Source organism: Ctenopharyngodon idella, chromosome 4 (assembly GCF_019924925.1).
Source record: "Ctenopharyngodon idella isolate HZGC_01 chromosome 4, HZGC01, whole genome shotgun sequence".
NCBI classification, from domain to species: Eukaryota; Metazoa; Chordata; class Actinopteri; order Cypriniformes; family Xenocyprididae; genus Ctenopharyngodon; species Ctenopharyngodon idella.
The window spans coordinates 20,814,508-20,836,843 of record NC_067223.1 but is presented as its reverse complement, the minus strand read 5'-3'; the positions used below and the strand labels follow the sequence as shown (position 1 = coordinate 20,836,843).

The 22,336-nt window shown below is 36.2% G+C and overlaps 1 protein-coding gene and 1 long non-coding RNA gene across 3 annotated transcripts in view; one reads left to right on the top strand and one right to left on the bottom strand.

The window, feature by feature from the left end:
- The window catches only part of LOC127511450 (oocyte zinc finger protein XlCOF6-like), an 832,024-nt gene that overhangs the window by 26,423 nt on the left and 783,265 nt on the right, over positions 1–22,336 (bottom strand). Inside the window, exon 5 of the mRNA XM_051892262.1 lies at positions 16,788–17,677. Within this exon, the coding sequence (XP_051748222.1) occupies positions 16,788–17,677 (890 nt within the window). The remainder of the gene's footprint in view (positions 1–16,787; positions 17,678–22,336) is intronic.
- On the top strand, positions 681–3,794 carry LOC127510723 (uncharacterized). Of its 2 annotated transcripts, XR_007929723.1 has the most exons (6): positions 681–993; positions 1,074–1,147; positions 1,236–1,309; positions 1,763–1,816; positions 2,038–2,132; positions 3,430–3,794. It is a non-coding gene; the product is annotated as an uncharacterized LOC127510723 (long non-coding RNA). The 2 variants fall into 2 exon arrangements; XR_007929724.1 differs by having other exon boundaries at positions 681–1,147.

Below are 22,336 nucleotides of genomic sequence, written 5' to 3'. Positions count from 1 at the left end.
CACCATGGACACAAATACGAGGTAATGTGTGTGAGCTTTTATATAGGTGGAGAAAATTTGGCTGAACAAAAAACATTCTTTGTTTAGTGTCAAGTTACATGCAACTTAAATCAATTACATACTGTTATGCACCTGCCTCTGACAAAGAATGTTTCATTATGCATCAAAGTGGCATTTGTCATAAAGCCTAAAGTCTAAAAGTATGACAGGAATGCTGGAAAAAGCTATTCTATGATTTTGTAATTCAAACATTTTATTTGAGTAATTTACAGAGTTAAGTGAAAGAAAGAGGACCTTAACATGAGTTCAGTGAATTAAGTTAAAATGTTTATTAAATAAATGCCCAAAACTGTACAGTGTGGAATATTTTTATTATTCAGAATAAAAATTAAATAAGTATAATATAGTCAAGTTTTTCTATTATTAAAATTATGCATTTAACTGTGTACAAAGGTCTGTAAAAGAAGGGAATGTGCTCACATACTGAGTCTCCAGAAGTGCCTCCAGAAGTCAAAGGATTTTTTTTTATTTATATTTTTGTGCATATCCGATTGAAATCTGATCAGATTTAGTGAACAGCTGGTTTAGTGAATTCGACTGGTAGTCATATTAGCACCAATTAAAAATCAAAAAATCTAAATCGTTTTGTGTGTGGGGCACCGAACAAAGGGGTGTCTACACTGTAAAAAGTGATTCGTTGGCTCAACATCTATTAATTATCAAGATAAATAGAATAAACTCAAAAATATATATATTCATAACATTTCAAGCTCTACTTAACATTTTCTAGTGTATGCAACACAAAAATGTAAATTAAAAGGTAATTAAAAGTAACATCAACCAGCATTAAAACTTGGTTAAAATTAAGTAAACCTAACATAAAATTTTACGTATTTGTGAGCTGCGTGATATGCAAATATTCTATCCAGCCAATGAGCGAAGCTGGAGCCATTTTGAAGCGTGATGTGGTGAAGACAGCGAGTACTCTGTCAGGTAAGCTGTCTTTAAAGAAAACTAAATAAAATATTAGAGTTTGACTATTTAAACATTCATAAACACGTTTATTGTGTTAGTGGGGTGTATTCCTTAACCGGAAGTGCAACACAACATTTTCTGAAGTTCGATGTGGTGAAGATGGAGATAAGAGGTAAGCTAAAGCTTAGCTTTATATTAACAAAGTAAAACATTAGATTTTGACTTTTTTAACATTCATTAACACTCATTTATTGTGTTAGTGGGGTGTATTCGTAAACTGGAAGCACAACGCAACGTTTTCTGAAGCGCAGTGTGGTGACGATGGTGAAAGGAGGTAAGCTAAAGCTTCGCTTTATATTAACGAAATAAAATATAAGTGTGTCGTTTAATGTCCACTCGTTTATTGCATTTGTAGTCACTGGGGATTTGTTAAACTTGTATTTTTAATTGATATGAATTATTCAACAATCAGAAACATGTTACTTATGAATACTTTGCAACTATTTCTATCTCAAGTTTTGCATGTGATTCAGGAAACCGGTTTGCACGCGATTATATAACATTATATATATTTATAAATGTGCATGCTTCCATCGAACGTATTGAGTGCTTATGCAGTGTTTGTATTCACGAAGACTGCTTAAGGTAAAAGTATCGAGTTTGCACTAATGCATATGCATTAATGCATTGAGTTTTCACACAGCTCCAAAAATAATACATAATAAAAATTGAAAAAGCATTTTTTATGTTGTTTGATACTGTTGTTTTTCTCTATCTGTCTCTCCAGTGCGAACATTTGTGGTGCAACAATAGAAGGATATGGTGCATCCTGTTTTTGGAGGTATACAATTTTGTTAATTTCACACTTGACTATTAATTGTTTTTGACAAATTGGCTTTGCCAAAATAAAAGGTGAACCTGGCATATTTTCTGCATTTTGGGTGATTTGTCTGCTTTTAAAGGCATCATATTTTTTTTCTCAGTCAGTTAAGATACAGTATAAAAGCTTGTGTAAGGAACATGAAAATCAACTTTTTTGTTTCATGTACTTGTACTTTTCAGTCCAATGCTGTCTGCGGAAATACACCGAGAAGTTGATTCAGTGTTTAATGGTGTACATCTCTGACAATGCTGATAATCTCATCAGGCATTATCAGGTGAGTGTCTGGAATACATTGAATGCTATACATAAGGCAGTTGTATTTAAACCTGGTCTTGGGGACCCCCTGCTCTGCACATTTTTGCATGCCTCCCTTATTTAACACCCCTGATTCAGATCATCAGCTTGTTAGGAGAGAGCTTCATGAACTAAGAGAGACATAAGCCCTATACAGTAACTGTTATATACTTTTTTCCCCTAATTTTCCATATATTTGTATTATCCTACGCACATTTAATAGCAAAACAACCTATTTGCAAATTAGCATAAATCACATTAATACATTTTACAGTCCTACTAGCCTGTTGTTGCCACAGTTATGTTCAGTTTTCACAAACTTTTTAGTTTGTTTTCATCCGTCACATCTCCTTTGTCTTAGTTTCTCACCACTCATCTGTTACCATGGACAATTCATCATTTAGTTCATCACCATTACATATTTAAGTTGCTCTTGTTCACTCAGTGTTTGTTCGGTCGCGTTTAAGGGTATATTTACACGACAACGATGTACTAAAAACGTAAAGTTTTTTCTTTCTACAGATGACAGTGTTAATAAAACTATCCCCATTCACACGGGTTTGCAAAAATGGCAAAAAAAAAAAAAAAAAAAAAACTGTATTATGTATGCCAGACAAGTAGTTGGCAATGTCACTTTGAAAAGAAACTAATCGCCTGCACATACGCATTCTATTACAGAGCACTTGCAGAAAACACCTTACCTTTGCGTTGAAAAGTAAGGTAGGATAGACTAAACACGTAATACGCATGTGCGTGCTATCACTGTTTTCACAGATTCTTGTTTTTGCAGTTTATACGGAGATGACAATTGTATCGTTTTCAAAAACTTTTGAAACCCATTTTCAAAAGTTTGTGTTTTCAGGCCACCAAAATGCTGTTGTGTAAATGAACGGCCATAACAGCTAAAAAAGTTTTCCATTTTTTGTTGAAAACGGTTTTGTGTAAACAGCCCCTAAGTTAAGTGTGTTGCATCCTGTTCGCCTGTCATTTGGATTATTGTTATTAAAGCTTTGTGTTGGCACCTTCTTCTTCATCTTCGTCTGTTTGCCTGCAACCACCCGTGACAGTTGTTTAGAGTAAAATAAAATAAAACCGAAATAAAACGATAAACTAACATTTATTTTATTTATTAAATATAAAGGTGATTTCTTGTTATTTCAAAACATTCTATCTCATTTTGTGTTATATAAATACATTATATTTTTCCCACTGTAAAACAATCTGAAACTACCACGTAATGTTGTAAGTAAATACACATTTGCTATGCTTTTCTTTAGGATAGCCATGGTGACCTAAAGGAACTGAAACAGCACACACACTGAGGATTATCACAAAGGTGGCTTCATGGACGATCCTTTAGAGACTGTAACTTTCTTTTGGTCAAATTGTCACTTTTTTCAGAAGTACTACAGTCATGATTTTTGGTTTTAGACTATTTAAGTTGCTGTTTCCAGAATAGTATTGCAATCTCTGTCAGAAAACCTAAAATGCTTTATTTTTGTACTGATTTTACTAATTGTACTAATTGTGTGAAAACCTTTTGTTGAAATGCTGTCCAAAAATTAGGTAAAATGCTGTTTTGTGTTTATTGTATATTTTGTACTTATTTTAAGACATTGAATGTTCTAGAGCAGTACAGTAAGGTCTACAATTAATTAATTTTAAGTTTGTTCAACTCAATTGACTGTCTTTTTTTTAATGTAAATTAGCTTAAATGTTAAGTTAACACAACTTGCTATTACTTGGTAAATTCAACTTGTGTTTTTAAGTAAAGAATGTTGAGTAAACAAATATATTTAAGTACCTATAACAAAGGATTTCTTGTTAGTTTTACATAAATTTGCTTCAAGTTGGATTTACTTAAAAAGTGTGATGCAAAAATAGTGCATATGTATTTTAAGTAAATCCAACACATCATTTTTTACAGTGTATGTAGGTCCGTAAATTTTTGAAAAGCATGTGACTTGAGGCTGAGCTCTAATTTTATTATAGTTTCATAAAGTTCAATAAAGCCCAATTTAATAAGTTTGCAAAAACTGTGATCTCCAGAATACTTAGTAGCTTTCTTCTCTGGCAAACTTGAAGGGGCCACCGCTTCTAACCCTATAATTGATGGAGTGTGTAGCTTTTATTTTCTTAAACAACCATGTAGGAAAACACATCATTGCCATATTCCAGGACAACAATGTTGTGATTTATCAGGCTCAGATTGTGAAAGAATAAATAATACATCATTGTTTACGAACTTGTAGATGAACCGGTTTTACACGTCACTCAAACAAAGAACCAGGAAACACATTTTCTTATAGTTTCATAAAGTTTAATAAAGCTCAAGTTTGCAAATACTGTGATCTCCAAAATACTTATAAGACCATAAGGACAATCTGAAACAAGCCAATTGGAGCTCAGCCTCAAGTCACATGTGCTTCAAAACTTTATGGACCTACATAGACACCCTTTTGTCCGGCACCCCAGACACAAAACGAAAATTATTATTATTATTATTTTTTTAATAGCTGCTAACATAACTACCAGTCGGATATTATGACTAAATAATGTTATTTCATAATTATTGTGCAATAAAGATTTAATTTATTTTTAACAGAATTTAATTTATTTTTTAATTTATTTAGATTTAATTTATCTGAAGTAGCCTACTTCTCTAACTTAAAGGGGACCAGCTGCCACTGCTTCTAACCCTAATTGATGGAGGGTGTAGCTTTTCATATCTTAAACAAACATGTAGGAAAACACATCATGGCCATATTCCAGGATGACAATGTCAAGATTCATCAGGCTTAAATTGTGAAAGAATACACAATACATCATTGTTTACAAACTTGTAGATGAACCGGTTTTACACACATCACTCAAACAAAGAACCAGGAAACATTTCAACTCATCAGTTGAGGAAAAGAGAAACTTACAGTTGTGGTCATAGGTTTTCATTAAAAAGGAAGGAAAAGTTGTCACACCAATGGTGTGTAATAGTCAGTGGATATCAAGCCCAGTTTCAGTGAGATTAACATTAACATCTAAAAAATGTATTGTCAAAAATTAATTTCTAAAAAAAATATTGTCACAACACAATAAATTAAATGAATGGATTAAATGCTTTATTGTACACAAACTGTTCTTCAAACAGGCCACAGAATAAAGATGCAAAACACTGAGCCATTTACTTCATGCTCTGCTGATTGAAAACCCTTCAAAAGGGACATTTGTGTACAAAGCTTGAAGGCAGTTGTACAGATCAGATGATCTCAATGAGATCCATTGTATCCCCAAAAAGGCAGAGAACAAAATCTATGATCATCCTGGAATATGGCCATGATTTGTATTCCTACATGGTTGTTTAAGAAATTAAAATCTACACACTCCATCAATTAGGGTTAGAAGAACTGTTGCCAAACACATAACATGCTAGAAACATAATAATCACAGCAATAATGATCCAATCATAGAAACTTAAACATTTGCCTATTTAAATCCAAACAGCAACTTTTTTATTTTATTATTATTATTATAATTTTGGCTGGGCAGTGTTTATAAAATGTTAGAAAATAATCTGAAAGAAGTATTAACAATCCAATTTAAATATACTTCAACCGGGCTTCATATACAGTGCATCCGGAAAGTATTAAGAGCTCTTCACTTTTTCCACATTTTGTTATGTTACAGCCTTATTCCAAAATTGATTAAATTAATTATTTTCGTCAAAATTCTACAAACAATACCCCATAATGACAACATGAAAGAAGTTTGTTTGAAATCTTTGCAAATTTATTTTAAATAAATGAAAAAAATCACATGTACATAAGAATTCACAGCCTTTGCCATGACACTCAAAATTGAGCTGAGGTGCATCCTGTTTCCACTTATCATCCTTGAAATGTTTCTACAACTTGATTGGAGTCCACCTGTGGTAAATTCAGTTGAGTGGACATAATTTGGAAAGGAACACATCTGTCTATATAAGGTCCCACAGTTAACAGTGCATGTCAGAGCACAATATAAGCCATGAAGTCCTAGGAATTGTCTGTAGACCGACGAGACAGGATTGTATCGAGGCACAGATCTGGGGAAGGGTACAGAAAAATTTCTGCAGCATTGAAGGTCCCAATGAGCACACTGGCCTCCATCTGTAAATAGAAGAAATTTGGAACCACTAGGACTCTTTCTAGAGCGGGCTGCCCAGCCAAACTGAGCGATCGAGGAGGGCCTTAGTCAGGGAGGTGACCAAGAACCCAATGGTCACTCTGTCAGAGCTCCAGCGTTTCTCTATGGAGAAAAACAACCATCTCTGCAGCACTCCATCAATCAGGCCTGTATGGTAGAGTGGCCACACGGAAGCCACTCCTCAGTATAAGGCACATGACAGCCCACCTGGAGTTTGCCGAAAGGCATCTGAAGGACTCTCAGACCATGAGAAACTAAATTCTCTGGTCTGATGAAACAAAGATTGAACTCTTTGGCCTGAATAGCAAGCATCATCTCTGGAGGAAACCAGGCAGTGCTCATCACCAGGCCAGTACCATCCCTACAGTGAAGCATGGTGGTGGCAGCATCATGCTGTGGGGATGTTTTTTAGCGGCAGGAACTGGGAGACTAGTCAGGATGAAGGGAATGATGAATGCAGCAATGTACAGAGACATCCTTGATGAAAACCTGCTCCAGAGCGCTCTGGACCTCAGACTGGGGTGAAGGTTCATCTTCCAACAGGACAACCACTCTAAGCACACAGCCAAGATAACAAAGGAGTGGCTACGGGACAACTCTGTGAACGTCCTTGAGTGGCCCAGCCAGAGCCCAGACCTGAACCCGATTGAACATCTCTGGAGAGATCTGAAAATGGCTGTGCATCGACGCTCCCCATCCAACCTGATGGAGCTTGAGAGGTCCTGCAAAGAAGAATGGGAGAAACTGCCCAAAAATAGATGTTCCAAGCTTGTAGCATCATACCCAAAAAGACCTGAGGCTGTAATGCCAAAGATGGATGTATGCCAAAGGTGCTTCAACAAAGTTTTGAGCAAAGGCTAAATTGTAAAAATAAAACAATACTAATAATATTATTAAATCTAGTATATAGATAAGAATATTTGTTTTCTTTGTTCAGAGGCATTCATGGAAATGTTTCATAAAGTGCAGAAAAGATGTTTGTGATAAGACATGCTAGAAATTAATATGTTAGATGTGACAACAGATAGTTCTTGTATTAGCACAAAACTTGAATTTGGAGCATGGAATTACACTCTGCAGGAATGAGGAACCTACTTAAACTTGTAGACGAACCTGTTTTACACACGTCACTCAAACACACAAGCAGAAAACATTTCAATTCATCAGATGAGGGAAAAAGAAACTTACAGTTGTGGTCATAGGTTTATATAACATTACATTATTAAAGGTACACTATGCAACTTTTTTTGTTAAAAATTTATATAATGAGCCAATGCATCATGAATTCATCTTAACTCAACTCACTGTGTAGACAAAGCAAATTTGGCAGGCAAACAGAAATAACCTAAAGGCCCAATATACTTCAAAAGAAATTGAAGAACGAACTGATGTGTTGTGGGAATTCGAAACGGCTTGTCAAAGTGAACTCTCATGAAAATTTTGCTCCAACTGCAAAACACATTCGTACTACCATTGGTCCGTGATAATAGCGTAATAGGAGGTGTGTGCTGAGGCTCCGCCTTCTTTCACGTGGAACTCTTCTCTGACTCATTTCGTCTTTTGAGTCCGTCGTGGTAAGATCTCCACGGGTGAAAACTGAACACACTGGATAAGTGCTTTATAGTAGAAAATGAGGCACTGACACTGTTTTTCATGTTTGATACTGTAAATCTGCTTGCTTTTAAGCAATCTATTGAATAAAATGCCATATAAATAAACGTGACATGACTTTACTGGAGTGCTAATTTGCAGAGTTCGCGCTAACATACCCATGTTGTTATGATCAGATGCTTTTGCTTTCTATAAAAAAAAGAAGCCTGCTGTTTTCTTATTTTTGTTGTTTATTATTTAGTTACTGAGAGGAAAGCATGCAGCACATATTTACATATTCATCTAACTGTAGCTCTCAGCAGTGTGGGCAGAGTCAGATGTTCGATAACAGTATATTGCTGCTCACATATTTCGAACTTCGTTTCACCCCTAAACAAAGAACCTCACTGTGAGTATATCGGGGCCTTAACTTTCCTTCTGAACTGACAAAAAGTAGCAAAGGATCTACGAAAAAAGAGAAGGCTACAATGAAAAAAACGTCTGGATCAAAAAAGAGCTAAAACCAGAATTAATATCGGTGTTGATTTTCCACGCTGGAGACAACTGCAGGAGTCAAAGGATCTGAAAGATGATGCCATAGTTGCAGTATTTCTTTTGAACAGGTAGGTACATGATATGATTCGATTTTTTGTGTTTAACGCATAATGTAGCTTATGTAGTTTGTGTAGCTTTACGAATTAGCTCAATGACAGCAGCACCCTAGCATCTATTTGGGAAATATTTATATGTTTCCAAAGTTTTCTCACCGGCAAATGACACATGATGTAATCCAATAACATTGTTTCTGGTATGTGCGCGTTCATGTGTTTTGGAGGAGGTGTGGCTTTGGATGGCGATTTGCAGGGTGGGTGGGATCGTATGCTTTTAGTGCTAGCACTCTAAAGTTAGCATTTTCCCAGATCAACTACTGCACCTTTAAATAACTGCTAGAGTTCCAAAAGATACATAGTGTACCTTTAACATTACAAAATATAAATATACTGTAATTCAGTGCATGGTATTATTACAGTAACATGTAGTATGTATTAAGTAGATTACAGTAAAGACTGTAAGATTAAAAGTAAAGTACTGTCAGCTGGGGTTACAGGAGTATTTTATTTTATATATAAAACAATCGCTTCTCCTACAGCATTTGAGAGCTCTTTCTTGGCCATATTTGCTACTCAACTTTACCACAAGCATGGTCTAAACTAGCAAATTAAGTGCCAGTATAGAGTTCCCAAAGGCTTAATTGTGTTGAGGGCTGTCACATTTCAATTTCGATTATTAACTCTCTGGGGACCAACATACTGCACTCTAAGGTCCGCCAGGTAGATCATGTCAAAGCCTACTCCCTTCTCATGGAGATGTGTTTTTGACTGCCCTGAATGCCTGAATTTTCCTGATGATTGCAATCGAGAAATGCTCTTGCAACCAAAAAAGTCCTAAAGATTTTTTTTATGACGGTTGGCTTAGGGATTAGTTTATTGTTTACAATGTAAATAACACAGAATGCAAGGAAATGTGGACCTCTTGATCTAGCTTCATGTTTTCCATTTGAGAAATTTTTAGGTAAAATGGTACAAAAAAAGATCCAGTTCACCAAGTTTTAAAACGTGTACATGAAAAACAGAAAGTGAAGGCAAATAGACAGGAGAATAGTGTCAATCATCATAAAAAAAAAACCTCTCTGGTCCTGTACCTCAGGGATTTGAAGCATGTAAATAATACAAACATTACTATACGGTATGTATTTCTTGTGGAACAGGTGACATTTGTTTTGAGGGAAAGATTGGCCTTGAAAATAATATATTGTACAGTTAATCTGGAGGCACGCATTTAAAGTTCCTTCCTTGGGGCTTTACAAACATAGAAACAGTTTGATTATCCTATTGACTCTTCAGCTCTTGGAATCAGACTTGTACATGGAATACATGGACCTGAGAGTGGAACTGCAAGTTATACCTGTAAGAGAATTCACAAAGAAAATAGTCCTTTTACCAAAAAATGAAGCTTTTGTAGCCTTGCCTCTGCTACATGACTGCTGACAATACGGAATTAATTTGTTTAGCAAAATGCTGTCCTTTGCTGTTGTGGAATTTCAGGATTCCCGGCCTGTCGCCATTATACCAAGACACTAGTTTACTGGGCCAGAGGAAGAGGAGTGTTGCTGGCCACCATCCTCCACTGCCAACATTGACCGTGTAACGCATAGTCAGCGGAGTGAGGATCCATCTGCAGCTTTATTATAACCAGAGTCAAACAGTACAGGGTCGTTACACAGCAATGGCAATAGCGGAGACGAAACTGAATCGTAAACAGGGGCAGGCTTAGGTCGAGGCAGGCGGCAAACATACACAGTCCAGGAAAACAGGCAAAGGGTCAGAGCAGGCAGAGTACAATCACAATCCAAAGAACAGGCAATAGTCAGGGTAGGCAGCAGAGAATCAGGCAACAGGAAAACAGACCAAGATCAAACACAGTATAACAATCCACAAAGAAAACGCTCAGAAATGACCACCATAGCAAATCAAGACTTCACGATGGTGGTGGTGTGTGTCTTGCTTAAATAGCGTGTGTGTGATGAGCTGCAGGTGTGTGCGCAATCAGTCCCAGGTATGAGGGTTTATGGGAGATGGAGTCCAAAAGCAACAGTCAATATTCTGGTGAGAGCTCCCTCTGATGATCCGGAGGAAGCGGAGAGGGAGCCTCACCTGTGACAGACCGATTCATTAGAGAGGGAAGAGGCCCACAAGAAGATTGGTAAAAATTCAGAGTGCAGGTTTTGGCAAAAGTGGATAAATTTGCACATGTTTTTAAGCTTTGCCAATTTAAATATTCAAGTGCAAGAATACACAAAAGAGAACTCAAATCGGTACTCACTCGCTGTGTGAGAAGTTTTGTATGCGCAATCATCCAAAGCGCACACATATTTTATTTGTTATATAAAAATAACCAAAATGCTACAATCCCTGATTGTATTATAGTTCAATTGAAGCTGTTCATCTCTGTCCGGCATGCTAACATTTCTTTACGTATAAACTGATTAGGTTGTTGGTCATTTTGGACGACACACATGAAGATGTTTGTTTTCAGTACACTTCACCAAACCCACACTACAAAAGAATCAAAGTATCATCAAAAACCCAGTAAACCTTGAGTGACATAAGAACAAAATAATAAATGGATAAGAGAATATATGTATAGTCTTTTAGATATTTTCTGATTTCATTAAACAATTTCATGAACACTATTTTCTTTTTTATTAAACATGGACCTTTATTTTCATTAAAAAAATGGATGAAAATTAAAATTAATAAAAGGCGTATTTTGAAAGTATAAGCAATTTAGACAAGCGCAAAATGGGTGCTGATACAGTTAGAGGTTGCCCCGTATCTTCGGAAGCGGAGCCACGCGTCAAAATTCGTGCACACAGTCACACAAAATGGCGCCTTGCGCACTTAATACGCATATCTGCCCACAATGCAATGATGTCATTTTAGCCGTGCACACCTTTGAGCTCATGTGGACGTGGCGTTTATAAACCAGGCTTGGGGGCCGTTCACATGTCTTGTTTAAAAATGTGGAAAACGGAGCTTCCGCTGTGAAACCATCTCTCCTGCCCAATGTCTCTGCATTACATTTTTAATAAAACTGAATAATTTATTAATCTGTTCAGTTGTTTTAAAAACACAATCAGATGCATTAAAAATTCAACATTATATAAATATATATATATATATATTTTTTTTTTAAATCGGACAAAGACTACATTAATTAGACCATGAAAATGTGTTTGTGTCAGTCACCCTGTCTCCACTGACTATAACCCCCTCTACTCACTCAAACTCTGCTTCATAGAGAATTCACTCTATTTTCGTCCGCGCTTTAGCTTTTTTTTGCTGAGACAATCTTTTAAATGTTTCAACAAGGCTCATGAAATGAGGTTCATCATAGTCTTGGGGTTTACTCAGGCTCCTCAGAATGGATTTCTGAGAGGTCTGGCTCTGTACAACTCTTGGACGAAATCGGCCTCTCCTTCACAAATCGCCATGCTACAACACTGTTGATTTTTTGAGAGTCCAAAACAGGAACAAAATAAACTCATTGTGAATTATTATCTAAAGAACAATGTGGCCTATCTTTCATCCCCACACCTATGGGAGTTAAAACTCAAAAAAATTTCAGTTGTTAAAGGATATGCAGGCCTACCACCGCAGAATTAATTTAGAAACATTCTTTGAGGGTAAAAAGAGTCAAAAACAAAAAATTCCCTTCTCAAGAGCTTCAGATCCAGCCTCCCAAAGCAGATTACACAAATAATTAGAGCGGACAACTACACAAACACCTAAACTGGGGCCTAAAAACCTCACAAGAGGTAAAAGAAAAGCTCTCTTAGTTAAAAAGAAACAGGGAATTTATTATCAAACCTGCTGATAAGGGGAACGCAACGGTTATTATGGATAAAACTCAATATATTTAGGAAGGACAGAGACAGTTAGCAGTGAATAAACACTACTGCACCCTAGAGGAACCAATATATCCATAAACTAGAATTATGGTAGAAGAGATAATAGATGAAATGCTTGATAAAAAAAAATTATTAGTGGGGCTCAAAAAGATTATTTATTAGGAGATAGCCCCCCCAGGCCTAGAAGATTTTATTTATTGGCTAAAATTCATAAAGAGCCTGAAAAATGGAGCATCCCCTGAGAAATATAGTATCAGATTATACCAGTGAGACATATTTCACAGCTGAATATATAGAATATTTTTTGAACCGCATATCTATACGTCACCTTAGCTATTTAAAGGATACCTATGATTTCATATCTAAAATTAAAAATACCTAAAGATGCATTTCTCTTCACCATAGATATAGATAGCTTATATTTACAAATATAGAAACTGAGGTAGGCCTCAAAGCTGTAAAGAAGTTTATGGAAAAGTACCCAGACCCCAAAAAGCCAGATCAATATATTCTCAAATTATGAGAGATCAATCTTACAAGAAATTACGTCTAATTTGATTCTAAATTTTATTTGCAGACCAAGGGGACAGCAATGGGCAAGAAATTTGCGCCCTTTTATGCCAATAAATTTATGGCAGACTGGGAAGAATCAGCTTTAACCTCAGCTATTAAAGATGAAAATAAAGAAAAAAATCTCACAAAAGGCATGGATTATTATCCATATAAATATATTGAGCTGGGATTGCTGAAAACTCACCTGCTGTATCATCATCAGCTGTAGCACTGGCACTTGGGACAGGTGGCATTGGTTGTGTCCCACCTCCAAAATATACACAAATCCACTGTCTGCAGAGCTGTCCATTGAGTGGCCTTAGCCCTGTTTCGCCGAATTGACACATATGTGAAATTTAATATTAAAAATATGTTTGTGTATTTATACATATGGGTATAAATGGCACTTTATGACAAAAAGGTTGCAAAGCATGTCTCACATCTAATTTAGATTTGTGACTTTATTTGGCCTTCATGCTTGCCATCTTCTGGGACATCTTTTTAGTCCTTAAGGTATGACTATTTATTAAAATGTTTTTGTATCATTATGGACTTTTTCAATGATACTCATTTGACTGTTTAATTAAGGTCACCCATGTGAGCCATTGGGCAACATAAAAGACAGGCAATTGCCTGCTGATCACTTACTAAGGGAAGAAGTCCAGTAGGGAGTTTGTTGGCCTTGTCACTGATTCAGATCTTGATGGGTTTGAAATGCAATTTCCAAGGAGAAATAATGCACTGGGCTTTGTCTATATTCTGCCCACAATGGAGGACAAGTTGTGGGTGGAGAAAGAACAAATTATCCAACTTCTCAATCCTTTTGTTGACAACAGAGGCCATTATAATTTTAAAGAGGCTGTACTGGCAGAATAAATGAATGAAAAAGATCCATGAAGAAGAATATTCATGAATTATAATATTAATAAAAGAAAAGTGTTAAGCTTTATCCAAAAACAAAATCCCCAGTGTTAAACTAATACTGCTGTTTATGAGTGTAAAAAAGTAACACTGAAGCAGCGTTGAAGTTAATTAAGTGATTAATCGAGTGATGATTTAGCATTAGTGATGAACACCTGCTGTTAACAAGAATCACTGAAAGAAAGAGGAACAGAAAGAAGAGAAAAACTACAACTACAGCGACAACTGCTAATATTACAGCATTCTTACACATACCCCTTTTCCAATGTATCTAAACAGAGAGAGGTGTGAAGGTGCCCCAAGTTTGGTCATGCAGTTGGGGTTTGCAAGAGATTGCCTTCTCAAACTTGGAAAAGACAGCGTGAACTGGCCATCGCTCAGGCACAACTTGGCTTGCCTGGTCATAAACTCATTGCTGCTACAACATGATGGGCCTCCAGGCAACAAATGATCGAAAGGGCATTAGAGCAGGAGAAAGCTCTAACACAAGTCCTGCAAGCTGACAAAAAGACCAGACATTTAGCTCCAACATGGCAGGACAGGGATTTTCTCGAATATGTGAATAAAGCATTATGCCTTAAATAAAACATTCACAGATGCCTTGTCTGGGGAACAGTATGTAAGTTTTTATACTTGAAACCTGTGCTTAATCTTTCCAATGAGCAGGTTCTTAAGCCACATGATGATTAAGGTGAGCATTCTTGACTGTTTGAATGAGAAATATCAAAGTCCCTTTAAGACAAGTCATTTCACTCGGCAGCCATCTTTGAAATGCCTCTCGGGCATGCAAGTGCAACTCCTATCTCTTTGAATGGGAAACATCAAATTCTCCAAAGCTGTTTGCCAAGCTTTTGATTAAATTTCATATTTGAAATCACCAATGAAATCTGACAACATCTGTCTCGTAATTTTTTTTCCAAACGCTCGAATCATGACGAAAAAACTGTATTTTTTAGGCTGGATCAAGCTAATGCGCGTGCGCAGACCTAAATGCGCGTCTCTTGTGCCTCGTTTCGGAGGCGCGCGTCTGACTGTTTCTATAGAAACCGGTGCTTCTAACGGCCGCTGCAGTGACGCGATGACTTTACCAGTCGGCGATTGTCTCTTATTTTGAAGGCGGGACTTATTCCGCCATATTGCACTTTACACTTTCTCCCATTCAAAACAATACGAGAGACTCGTCTTGTGTTATTCTATAGTCTTTGGAAATATACAGACCAGTCCACCCAGGAGCTGCTTGACATGGCTTCCCTTCTCGACACTCACTTTAAAATTTGTGTTATGTGGGTTAGTAAGACTTTATGTATTCTTGACTTAAAATAAAGTCAGTTTTGTTAAGTCTCAACTTTGTTCATGCCTCTTCATCACAACCACACACAACTAAGCCTCATGTTGTTTGTAAGATTTCGTCCTCTGCAAATAAGCTTAATAAAGCCTGAACCTCATCATCAGTCCATCAGTTGTATTTTTTAAACTCCATTGTTGATTCGAATAGCAAACAACTCTTTCTGTTGCGGTGCATGCAGTCTTTAAAAAACGATGGTTGAAATAAAATGCTGCGTGGAGTCAACCAATCAGCATGTTCAGCACGCAAGTCCCACCCCGAAAGCTCCGGAACTTTGAAAAAGTACTACCTAGCAAGCAGGTACTTTCAGAGCGAGAATTTTTTACCCGGAACATCATTTAGACCCTGGTTCCTGCGGTCGAAACACACCGAGTACCACCCCAAAGTTCCTAGTTCCTGGGTAAAGTTCCTGTGGTTGAAACGCGGTTTACCACTTGCTTTTTACTTTTTTGAGAATAAAACAACTTTAATTTTAAACTAAAATATGTTGTTATTGTGTTTGTGTCACAGGAAACTGAAGATGGGACAAAAGCAGTCTCTGATGGCATTCCCAATGTGTTGGAAGATAACACCCAAACAAGCTTAAGCGCTTTCATCCACCCAGGTGCCAGAGGTGGAATACGACATACAGATCTCCGTGGACCTTCAGAGTCTGCTTCTTACGCAAGCCGGTTCCTCAGGACTTCAGAAACTGTCCCCTTTCAGGTCAATTTAGCGCAAATGGAATTATTAATTCATTTATAAGGAATTTTGAATGAATCACTACTTTTACGACCAAGCAAATGAACCGTCCAGCGATCATTTGAATGGGCCATAACATCAATTCTGCAGTGTATATTTATATCCAAACTATAGTGAAAACACTATTTATTAGCAAGGTAACTAAGATCAGCAGTTTAAGGCTATAATATATAATATAATCTTGGTTCTAGTAAGCACTCTTGCTGCTGCATGTTAGAATAGCTGAAGTTTATTAAGCTTGCAGGACTACCACCCAGTAATGCAATGGTCCTAATACTGAGCCTTGTGGTACTCCACAACAAACACGCAATCAGTATGAAACCGCTTCATTTATACTATCAAGATGTCAACTGTAAGACTTTTGTTCATCTTAAGAACACAAATGAAGATATTTTTTATAAAATCTGAGCAAATCTGATTTCTGTTCCTCAATTGACAGCTACGCAACTACCACTTTGATGCTTCAAAAAGTTCATAAAGAGATTGTAAAACTAATCCATATGAATTGAATGGTTTCATCCAAATTTTCTGAAGAGACACGATCGCTTTATATGATGGCTTTTACTAATAAATATTAAATCAAAGCACAGAATTATGATAAATGGAAGGTCATGCATACTTGCTAGAAGTGCAAGTACCAATAAGGTAAGCTTGCACCCATCAAGCAGTTTCGGGTGAGCTTGTTTATGTTTGCTAATCAATGTTTATATGTGAATAAAAGCTTAAATTTCATATGTTCATCATATAAAGCGATCGTTTTGTGTGCGTGTTTTATTGCTATGTTTATGTAAACCTCTTTACCACACTGAGGAACACTGCAATTAATTTTCAGAATGAGTTTTCAAATGCAGTTTCAGGTCTCTTTGATATGTGAAACTCTTTTCACATTGAAGACACGTGAATGGTTTCTCTCCAGTATGAAGTCTCATGTGAATGTTAAGGCTTCCATTTTGAGTGAAACTCTTTCCACACTGTTTGCAGGTGAAAGGGCTCTCTCCAGTGTGAATTCTCATGTGGACTTGAAGATTTCCTTTTCGATTGAAACTCTTTCCACACTGTTGGCAGGTGAAAGGGTTTTCTCCAGTGTGAATTATCATGTGGACTTTAAGGTTTCCAAAGTGATCGAAACTCTTTCCGCACTGAGAGCATATGTAAGGGTTCTCTCCAGTGTGAATTCTAATGTGGGCAATAAGAGTTTGTTTGTGCGTGAAACTCTTTCCACACTGAGAGCATGCGTAAGGCATCATTCCAGTGTGAATTATCATGTGGCTTTCAAGGCTTTCTTTTCGACTGAAACTCTTTCCACACTGTTTGCATGTGAAAGGCTTTTCTCCAGTGTGAATTCTCATGTGGACTTTTAGGTTTTCTTTTCTGTTGAAACTCTTTCCACACTGTTGGCAAGTGAAAAAGCTCTCTCCAGTGTGAATTCTCATGTGGACTTTAAGGTTTCCTTTTTGATGAAATCTCTTTCCACACTGTTTGCAGGCGAAACGCTTCTCTTCGGTGTGAATTCTCATGTGGACATTAAGACTTCCATGTTGAGTGAAACTCTTTCCACACTGTTGGCAGGTGAAATAACTTCTGGTTCCTGTCTTTTGAGCTCTTTTTTGTGCAGAAGTCTTTTCATTCTCGGAGCAACTAAAAGATTTTTTTCTAATTATGAAATCATACTGATCTTTCTCTGTTTCATTCGGTTCTTGACTCTCCTCTTTCAGTGGCATCATGTCTGGGGTGAAAAGAGAGATATGCAAGTTAACCCCAGTTAACACTCATCATACAAAATTCAACAATGGTGACGATCAACACAATATTCAGATCAACAGGGAAACCATCAGGGAACTATTGCCAGAACTTGATAAAATGTAATCAATTTATTTGTCCAATGACAAGCAAGTGCTTCAGAATTAAATCTTGTATCACCTGCACCACTCTATATGTTAAAGAGTCCTTGTCAAAAGATATACAGTATATTAGAAAATCATCACGACAATTGAAATTACAGCTTAATGAACAAATCAGGATATCAAGATATAACTTCTCCATTCGCTAGACATTTCAACGAGCTGGGACATAACATCAAACAAATGGAATGTATAAGGATAGAGGAAGTTTTAGGATCAAGAGGTGGTGATATAAATAAAGAATTATCGAAACGAGAAGCATTTTGGATCTATAACTTGAAATCACTGGCTCCTAATGGTATGAATGAGGAATTAGAGTTTTCTGTTTTTCTATAATGTGATGTAGAGAAAGCTGCATTAAATGATTTTTATTTTTACAAATATCACAAAATAAATTAAATATTCTAAGTGTGAAAACCAATGACGATGGATTTCTGATGACTTCAAGCATTAAGTTTTTTTCACTACTGTGTATTTACTGAATTGATGTGTAAGGTTTTTTGGTCTAATTGACTAATTTATGATTTTTTTTAATTGTAGGATCTTCTGTTATCTTGCTTGGTGTGGGATTGTGCTTTGTACTTTGAACTTCATGAATATTATGTCTTTTGTTGCATATAAATTGTTAGTGGATGCATTCGTCATTCGTAACAAGTATTCTTTTTTCAGAAACATTTACAGACAAATTATGAAAAATGTAAAAATTAAGTTCATAAAATTAACAAATGTAATAAGCTAACCCTGCTAAATCCAACAACTTTTTAAATATGCAAGTCCCCTCCAAGTATTGTAAATATGTGAAATGTATCAACTTTTATCAGAAGGTGAGTAGATTTCCCACTACAGGTGGTCACGTTGATTTTAAATGCTGCCCGTAAGCTACACACACACAAAATGAACAAAGTAACCAGATCTAAATATCTAAAACACCCTTTCAACATGAAACCACAAAATGAGACCCAAACTTTCCCTGCCTCTCAAATGTTTGTATCCCCCAGGATAAGTCGCCCCTTTTAGGGTTAATGAGATTGATTGATTGATTGATTTATAATTAATTAATTGTTTAAATAGCAGGTGGAGGGATTAGAGCATTAGACACACTGAGGAAGGAAGGCCTGTGAGCCAAAATGTCTGTTTTTATTCCCCTGTGAATAATGAGATAAAATATGAAATAAAGTGTCTAAAAGTTTGAGTGCAGATCACAGCTATATTCTTGATTCAATGCAGAGACATTAAAATAATTTATGTCTAGGTATGTTATACTATGTATTGTCAACCGTTCAACTGCATCACAAATCTCTTATGAATTCTTATCCCAGAATTCAGACTACACAATATTTGTGTCTGTTATGATAGTCACCGTGTCAGATAATGTGATTTTGACTCCTAAATTCTTGTGGTGGACAAGACTACATATTCCTGACCAATAATCGGAACTAGTGACTGACAGGTGTTGTTAATGTGACACTCATATGACATTAAAAAAAATATTCATTTCTGTCAAGCTGGAAATTTTAATAAGGATCAAATGACTGAGTTCAGCTTTGAGAATAAAACCAACCTGTTTGTTTCTCAGTTTCTTCTTGTTTCACACTGAATGTTTCTTCAATCTTCATTTCTTCACTCTCCTCTTTAATGAACGCCATCTTTATAATAGTGTGTCACGTGGATCTCAGGAGTTTTTCCGTTTGGACGTATGGTTTGACAGTCTGTCATGTTTAAGATGATAATAATTAACAGAAATAAATAAATCCAAACTAATATCTGGGTGTGTCTCAATCAGCTCTAGTTTAGTAGTTGAGCGCACTAGTAAGAGAGTCTGTCAGAGTCAGAGTAAATGGTCTAAATGACCCGATTAGGCAAAAACACTCAAAAATTAGCAGTTCAAATTAATAAAAGAACACAATTTATATTGAAAGTGTATAGGTTTGATGTATATTGGTATCTAACATTAGCAGTTGGTTTGCAAAATTCTCTTCACATGTTTGTGTTTGTTCTTCTCGTTGCATTTACACTGTTTTGACCAGCATGTCTCATCAGCGCGCGGTGATTCGAGCGAATCGAATCACTGAATCATTTTGCGAAGCATTTGGTTCAATTGACTCGGAGTTTAAAAAGCTCCGTTTCTCCATCGCTACTTGGCAGTGAGTGACCGAATTCATGTTTATGATAAACTGATTCACGATATAGCGAAGAAATGAAACGCACCTTTTGTGTTACTCGCGTGTGGACACGCTTTACTCTTAAAAAGCAACGTTCATAGATGATGAATAAAGCATTACTATGTTACACTGAATAAATAATTAATTCTACATCGCTTGTAAAATACAAAATGGATTTAACCGTTTGTACAGATTTTAACATTTAAAACACAGACCTTTCAGTCGAATTACAACAGGAGCGCGGCGCAGCCTTGTGACGCCACATCGTCGGGACAAAATAAAGGTCCCGTTCACGCGCTGCTGTGTTTAAGATTAAAAGTATGTAGAAGTGTACATAACATTATAATAAATTAGATGTCAGAATAATTTGGTGAAATAATTAAAGGTTGTCCAATGATGTGCACAAAAATATTTGGAACAACTAATAAAAGAGTGTGAGATTTTGTACAACTGTAATGTTTGGGGGCAGAAACCATGTATTCCAGATATCCCTGTATTAAAGTAGTGACAAACGTGATTACAAAAACATGTTAAAAAAGAGTGTTTGAGTTCATAAAGCAGAGTTCATATTGGAGAGTCATTATTATTATTGTCAGTTTTATTCCAATTTATAAATTGTCTGGAAATAGCTATATAATGTCTAAAAATGATTTTCCTAGAATCAGTAGAAGATAAAAAGAAGCAATTAAGATAAAGTATAAATGTAAGGATAAATTCTTTAAATACCAAAAAGCATTTCTAAAAATGTTCACATTTTTGTAAAGCAATAGTAAGTCACGGATGTCAAGGTGTATTTTTGTGTGATTTGCTGATAATGTAGAGTGATTCAAATCGCTCACTAATGAGTGAAAACAGACACAATTCACACTCGCTGAACTCCACAGAAAGATCTGCAGATTTCCTAAAATATATAATTGATCTTAATTATTTTACAGGACATCTGGAGTATACAGATATGAAGAGGATGTGATGGGTGAAGGTGAGGAGAAGTAAAACAAGTGAGAGACGAGGAAGATGAAGAAGAGCTTCATATGATCCTAACATTTTTCACGGGGACAAGAATTGAACCGAATCACTGCATTGTTCTCAATTTGCCTCACAGCACCATCCTTTTAATCTTTTGAACCTTTGTCACTCTGTTGGCTAGAAGATTAATATTAATAAATTGGAATCGAAAATGCCTCCATCACACGCTCGCTGGTTATCAGATGTTCTTTACTGTTTTAAGTTAGAAAAGATAAGACTTCCCCTCAGGAAGTGTTTAAATAAGTTTTGGAAATTGTGGCGTCCTCACTTTCGGTTTATTAAAGAGATTGATTTCTCATCTAGTCCTAATTAGGACATATATTTTGATTGTTTCATTTTAAATATCATAAACGGCTCAAATAATCAATAACTTATAAGTTATTCTGATTGTGGTTTGGTTGGTTTTAAACTATTTCTGCTGTTTTGTGATCCTCTTCTTGAAGTGCACAACATACAATTTAACTGGCAGTTTTGCCAACATATCATCAAGTGATACTGTGTACACATCAGGGGACATCATGTATTCTTTAAAGTCTTTTGTCAAAGGCAGAGCCCATCTTCTATTTCTGACACTCGAATCACTTGAATTTCTTCCTTAGTGTGCTTTTGTTCAGTAAACCAGGACTAAATGACAATAATAAATACAATTTAGAGTGAAAATCACATGTCCTAACAATATAGACCTTACACCAGATTTAAGAAGATATTAGAACATATTGAAGAAAGTACACAAGTGTACTGTGTATAAAATGTCTTGAAGAACAGAGCAATCTTTGTTCCCTCTTCTGCTGGAAATTATATGATGTTCTGAATTTCAGTCTGACATCCAATCTAATGTAACACACTCTTCTTCTCTTAGCATGGCAGTAGCCATGACATTGAAAATCATGGCTCTCTCTCCACAGTGACTGAAATTTTTGGAAAAATTCAAGAAGCATTCATGTCTGCTTTGTCGACTTCCTCATAGGTGATAGACTCCTATAAAAGGAAAAAGACAGCTGAGACCAGTATACTTGAGATGTTTATAGTACTGAGAATCAAGCACTGTAAACAATAAAAAAGCAACTAATCTCTCCATTCTGATGCTTTTCGATATCTAAACTCTGATCAATATTTACATTTTACAGGTCAACTGATCTAATTTCTATAACGCGTCGATTTATGGGTTTTAAACGGATTGGAAATCAGATCATCTGCATTACCAGAGAAGATGTTTTCTGGGATTGCGTAGACCATTGATTTGCTGCTCAGGAAGTGGTTAGGTTCAGCTCCAAAATGCATGTTTTACTCAAATGG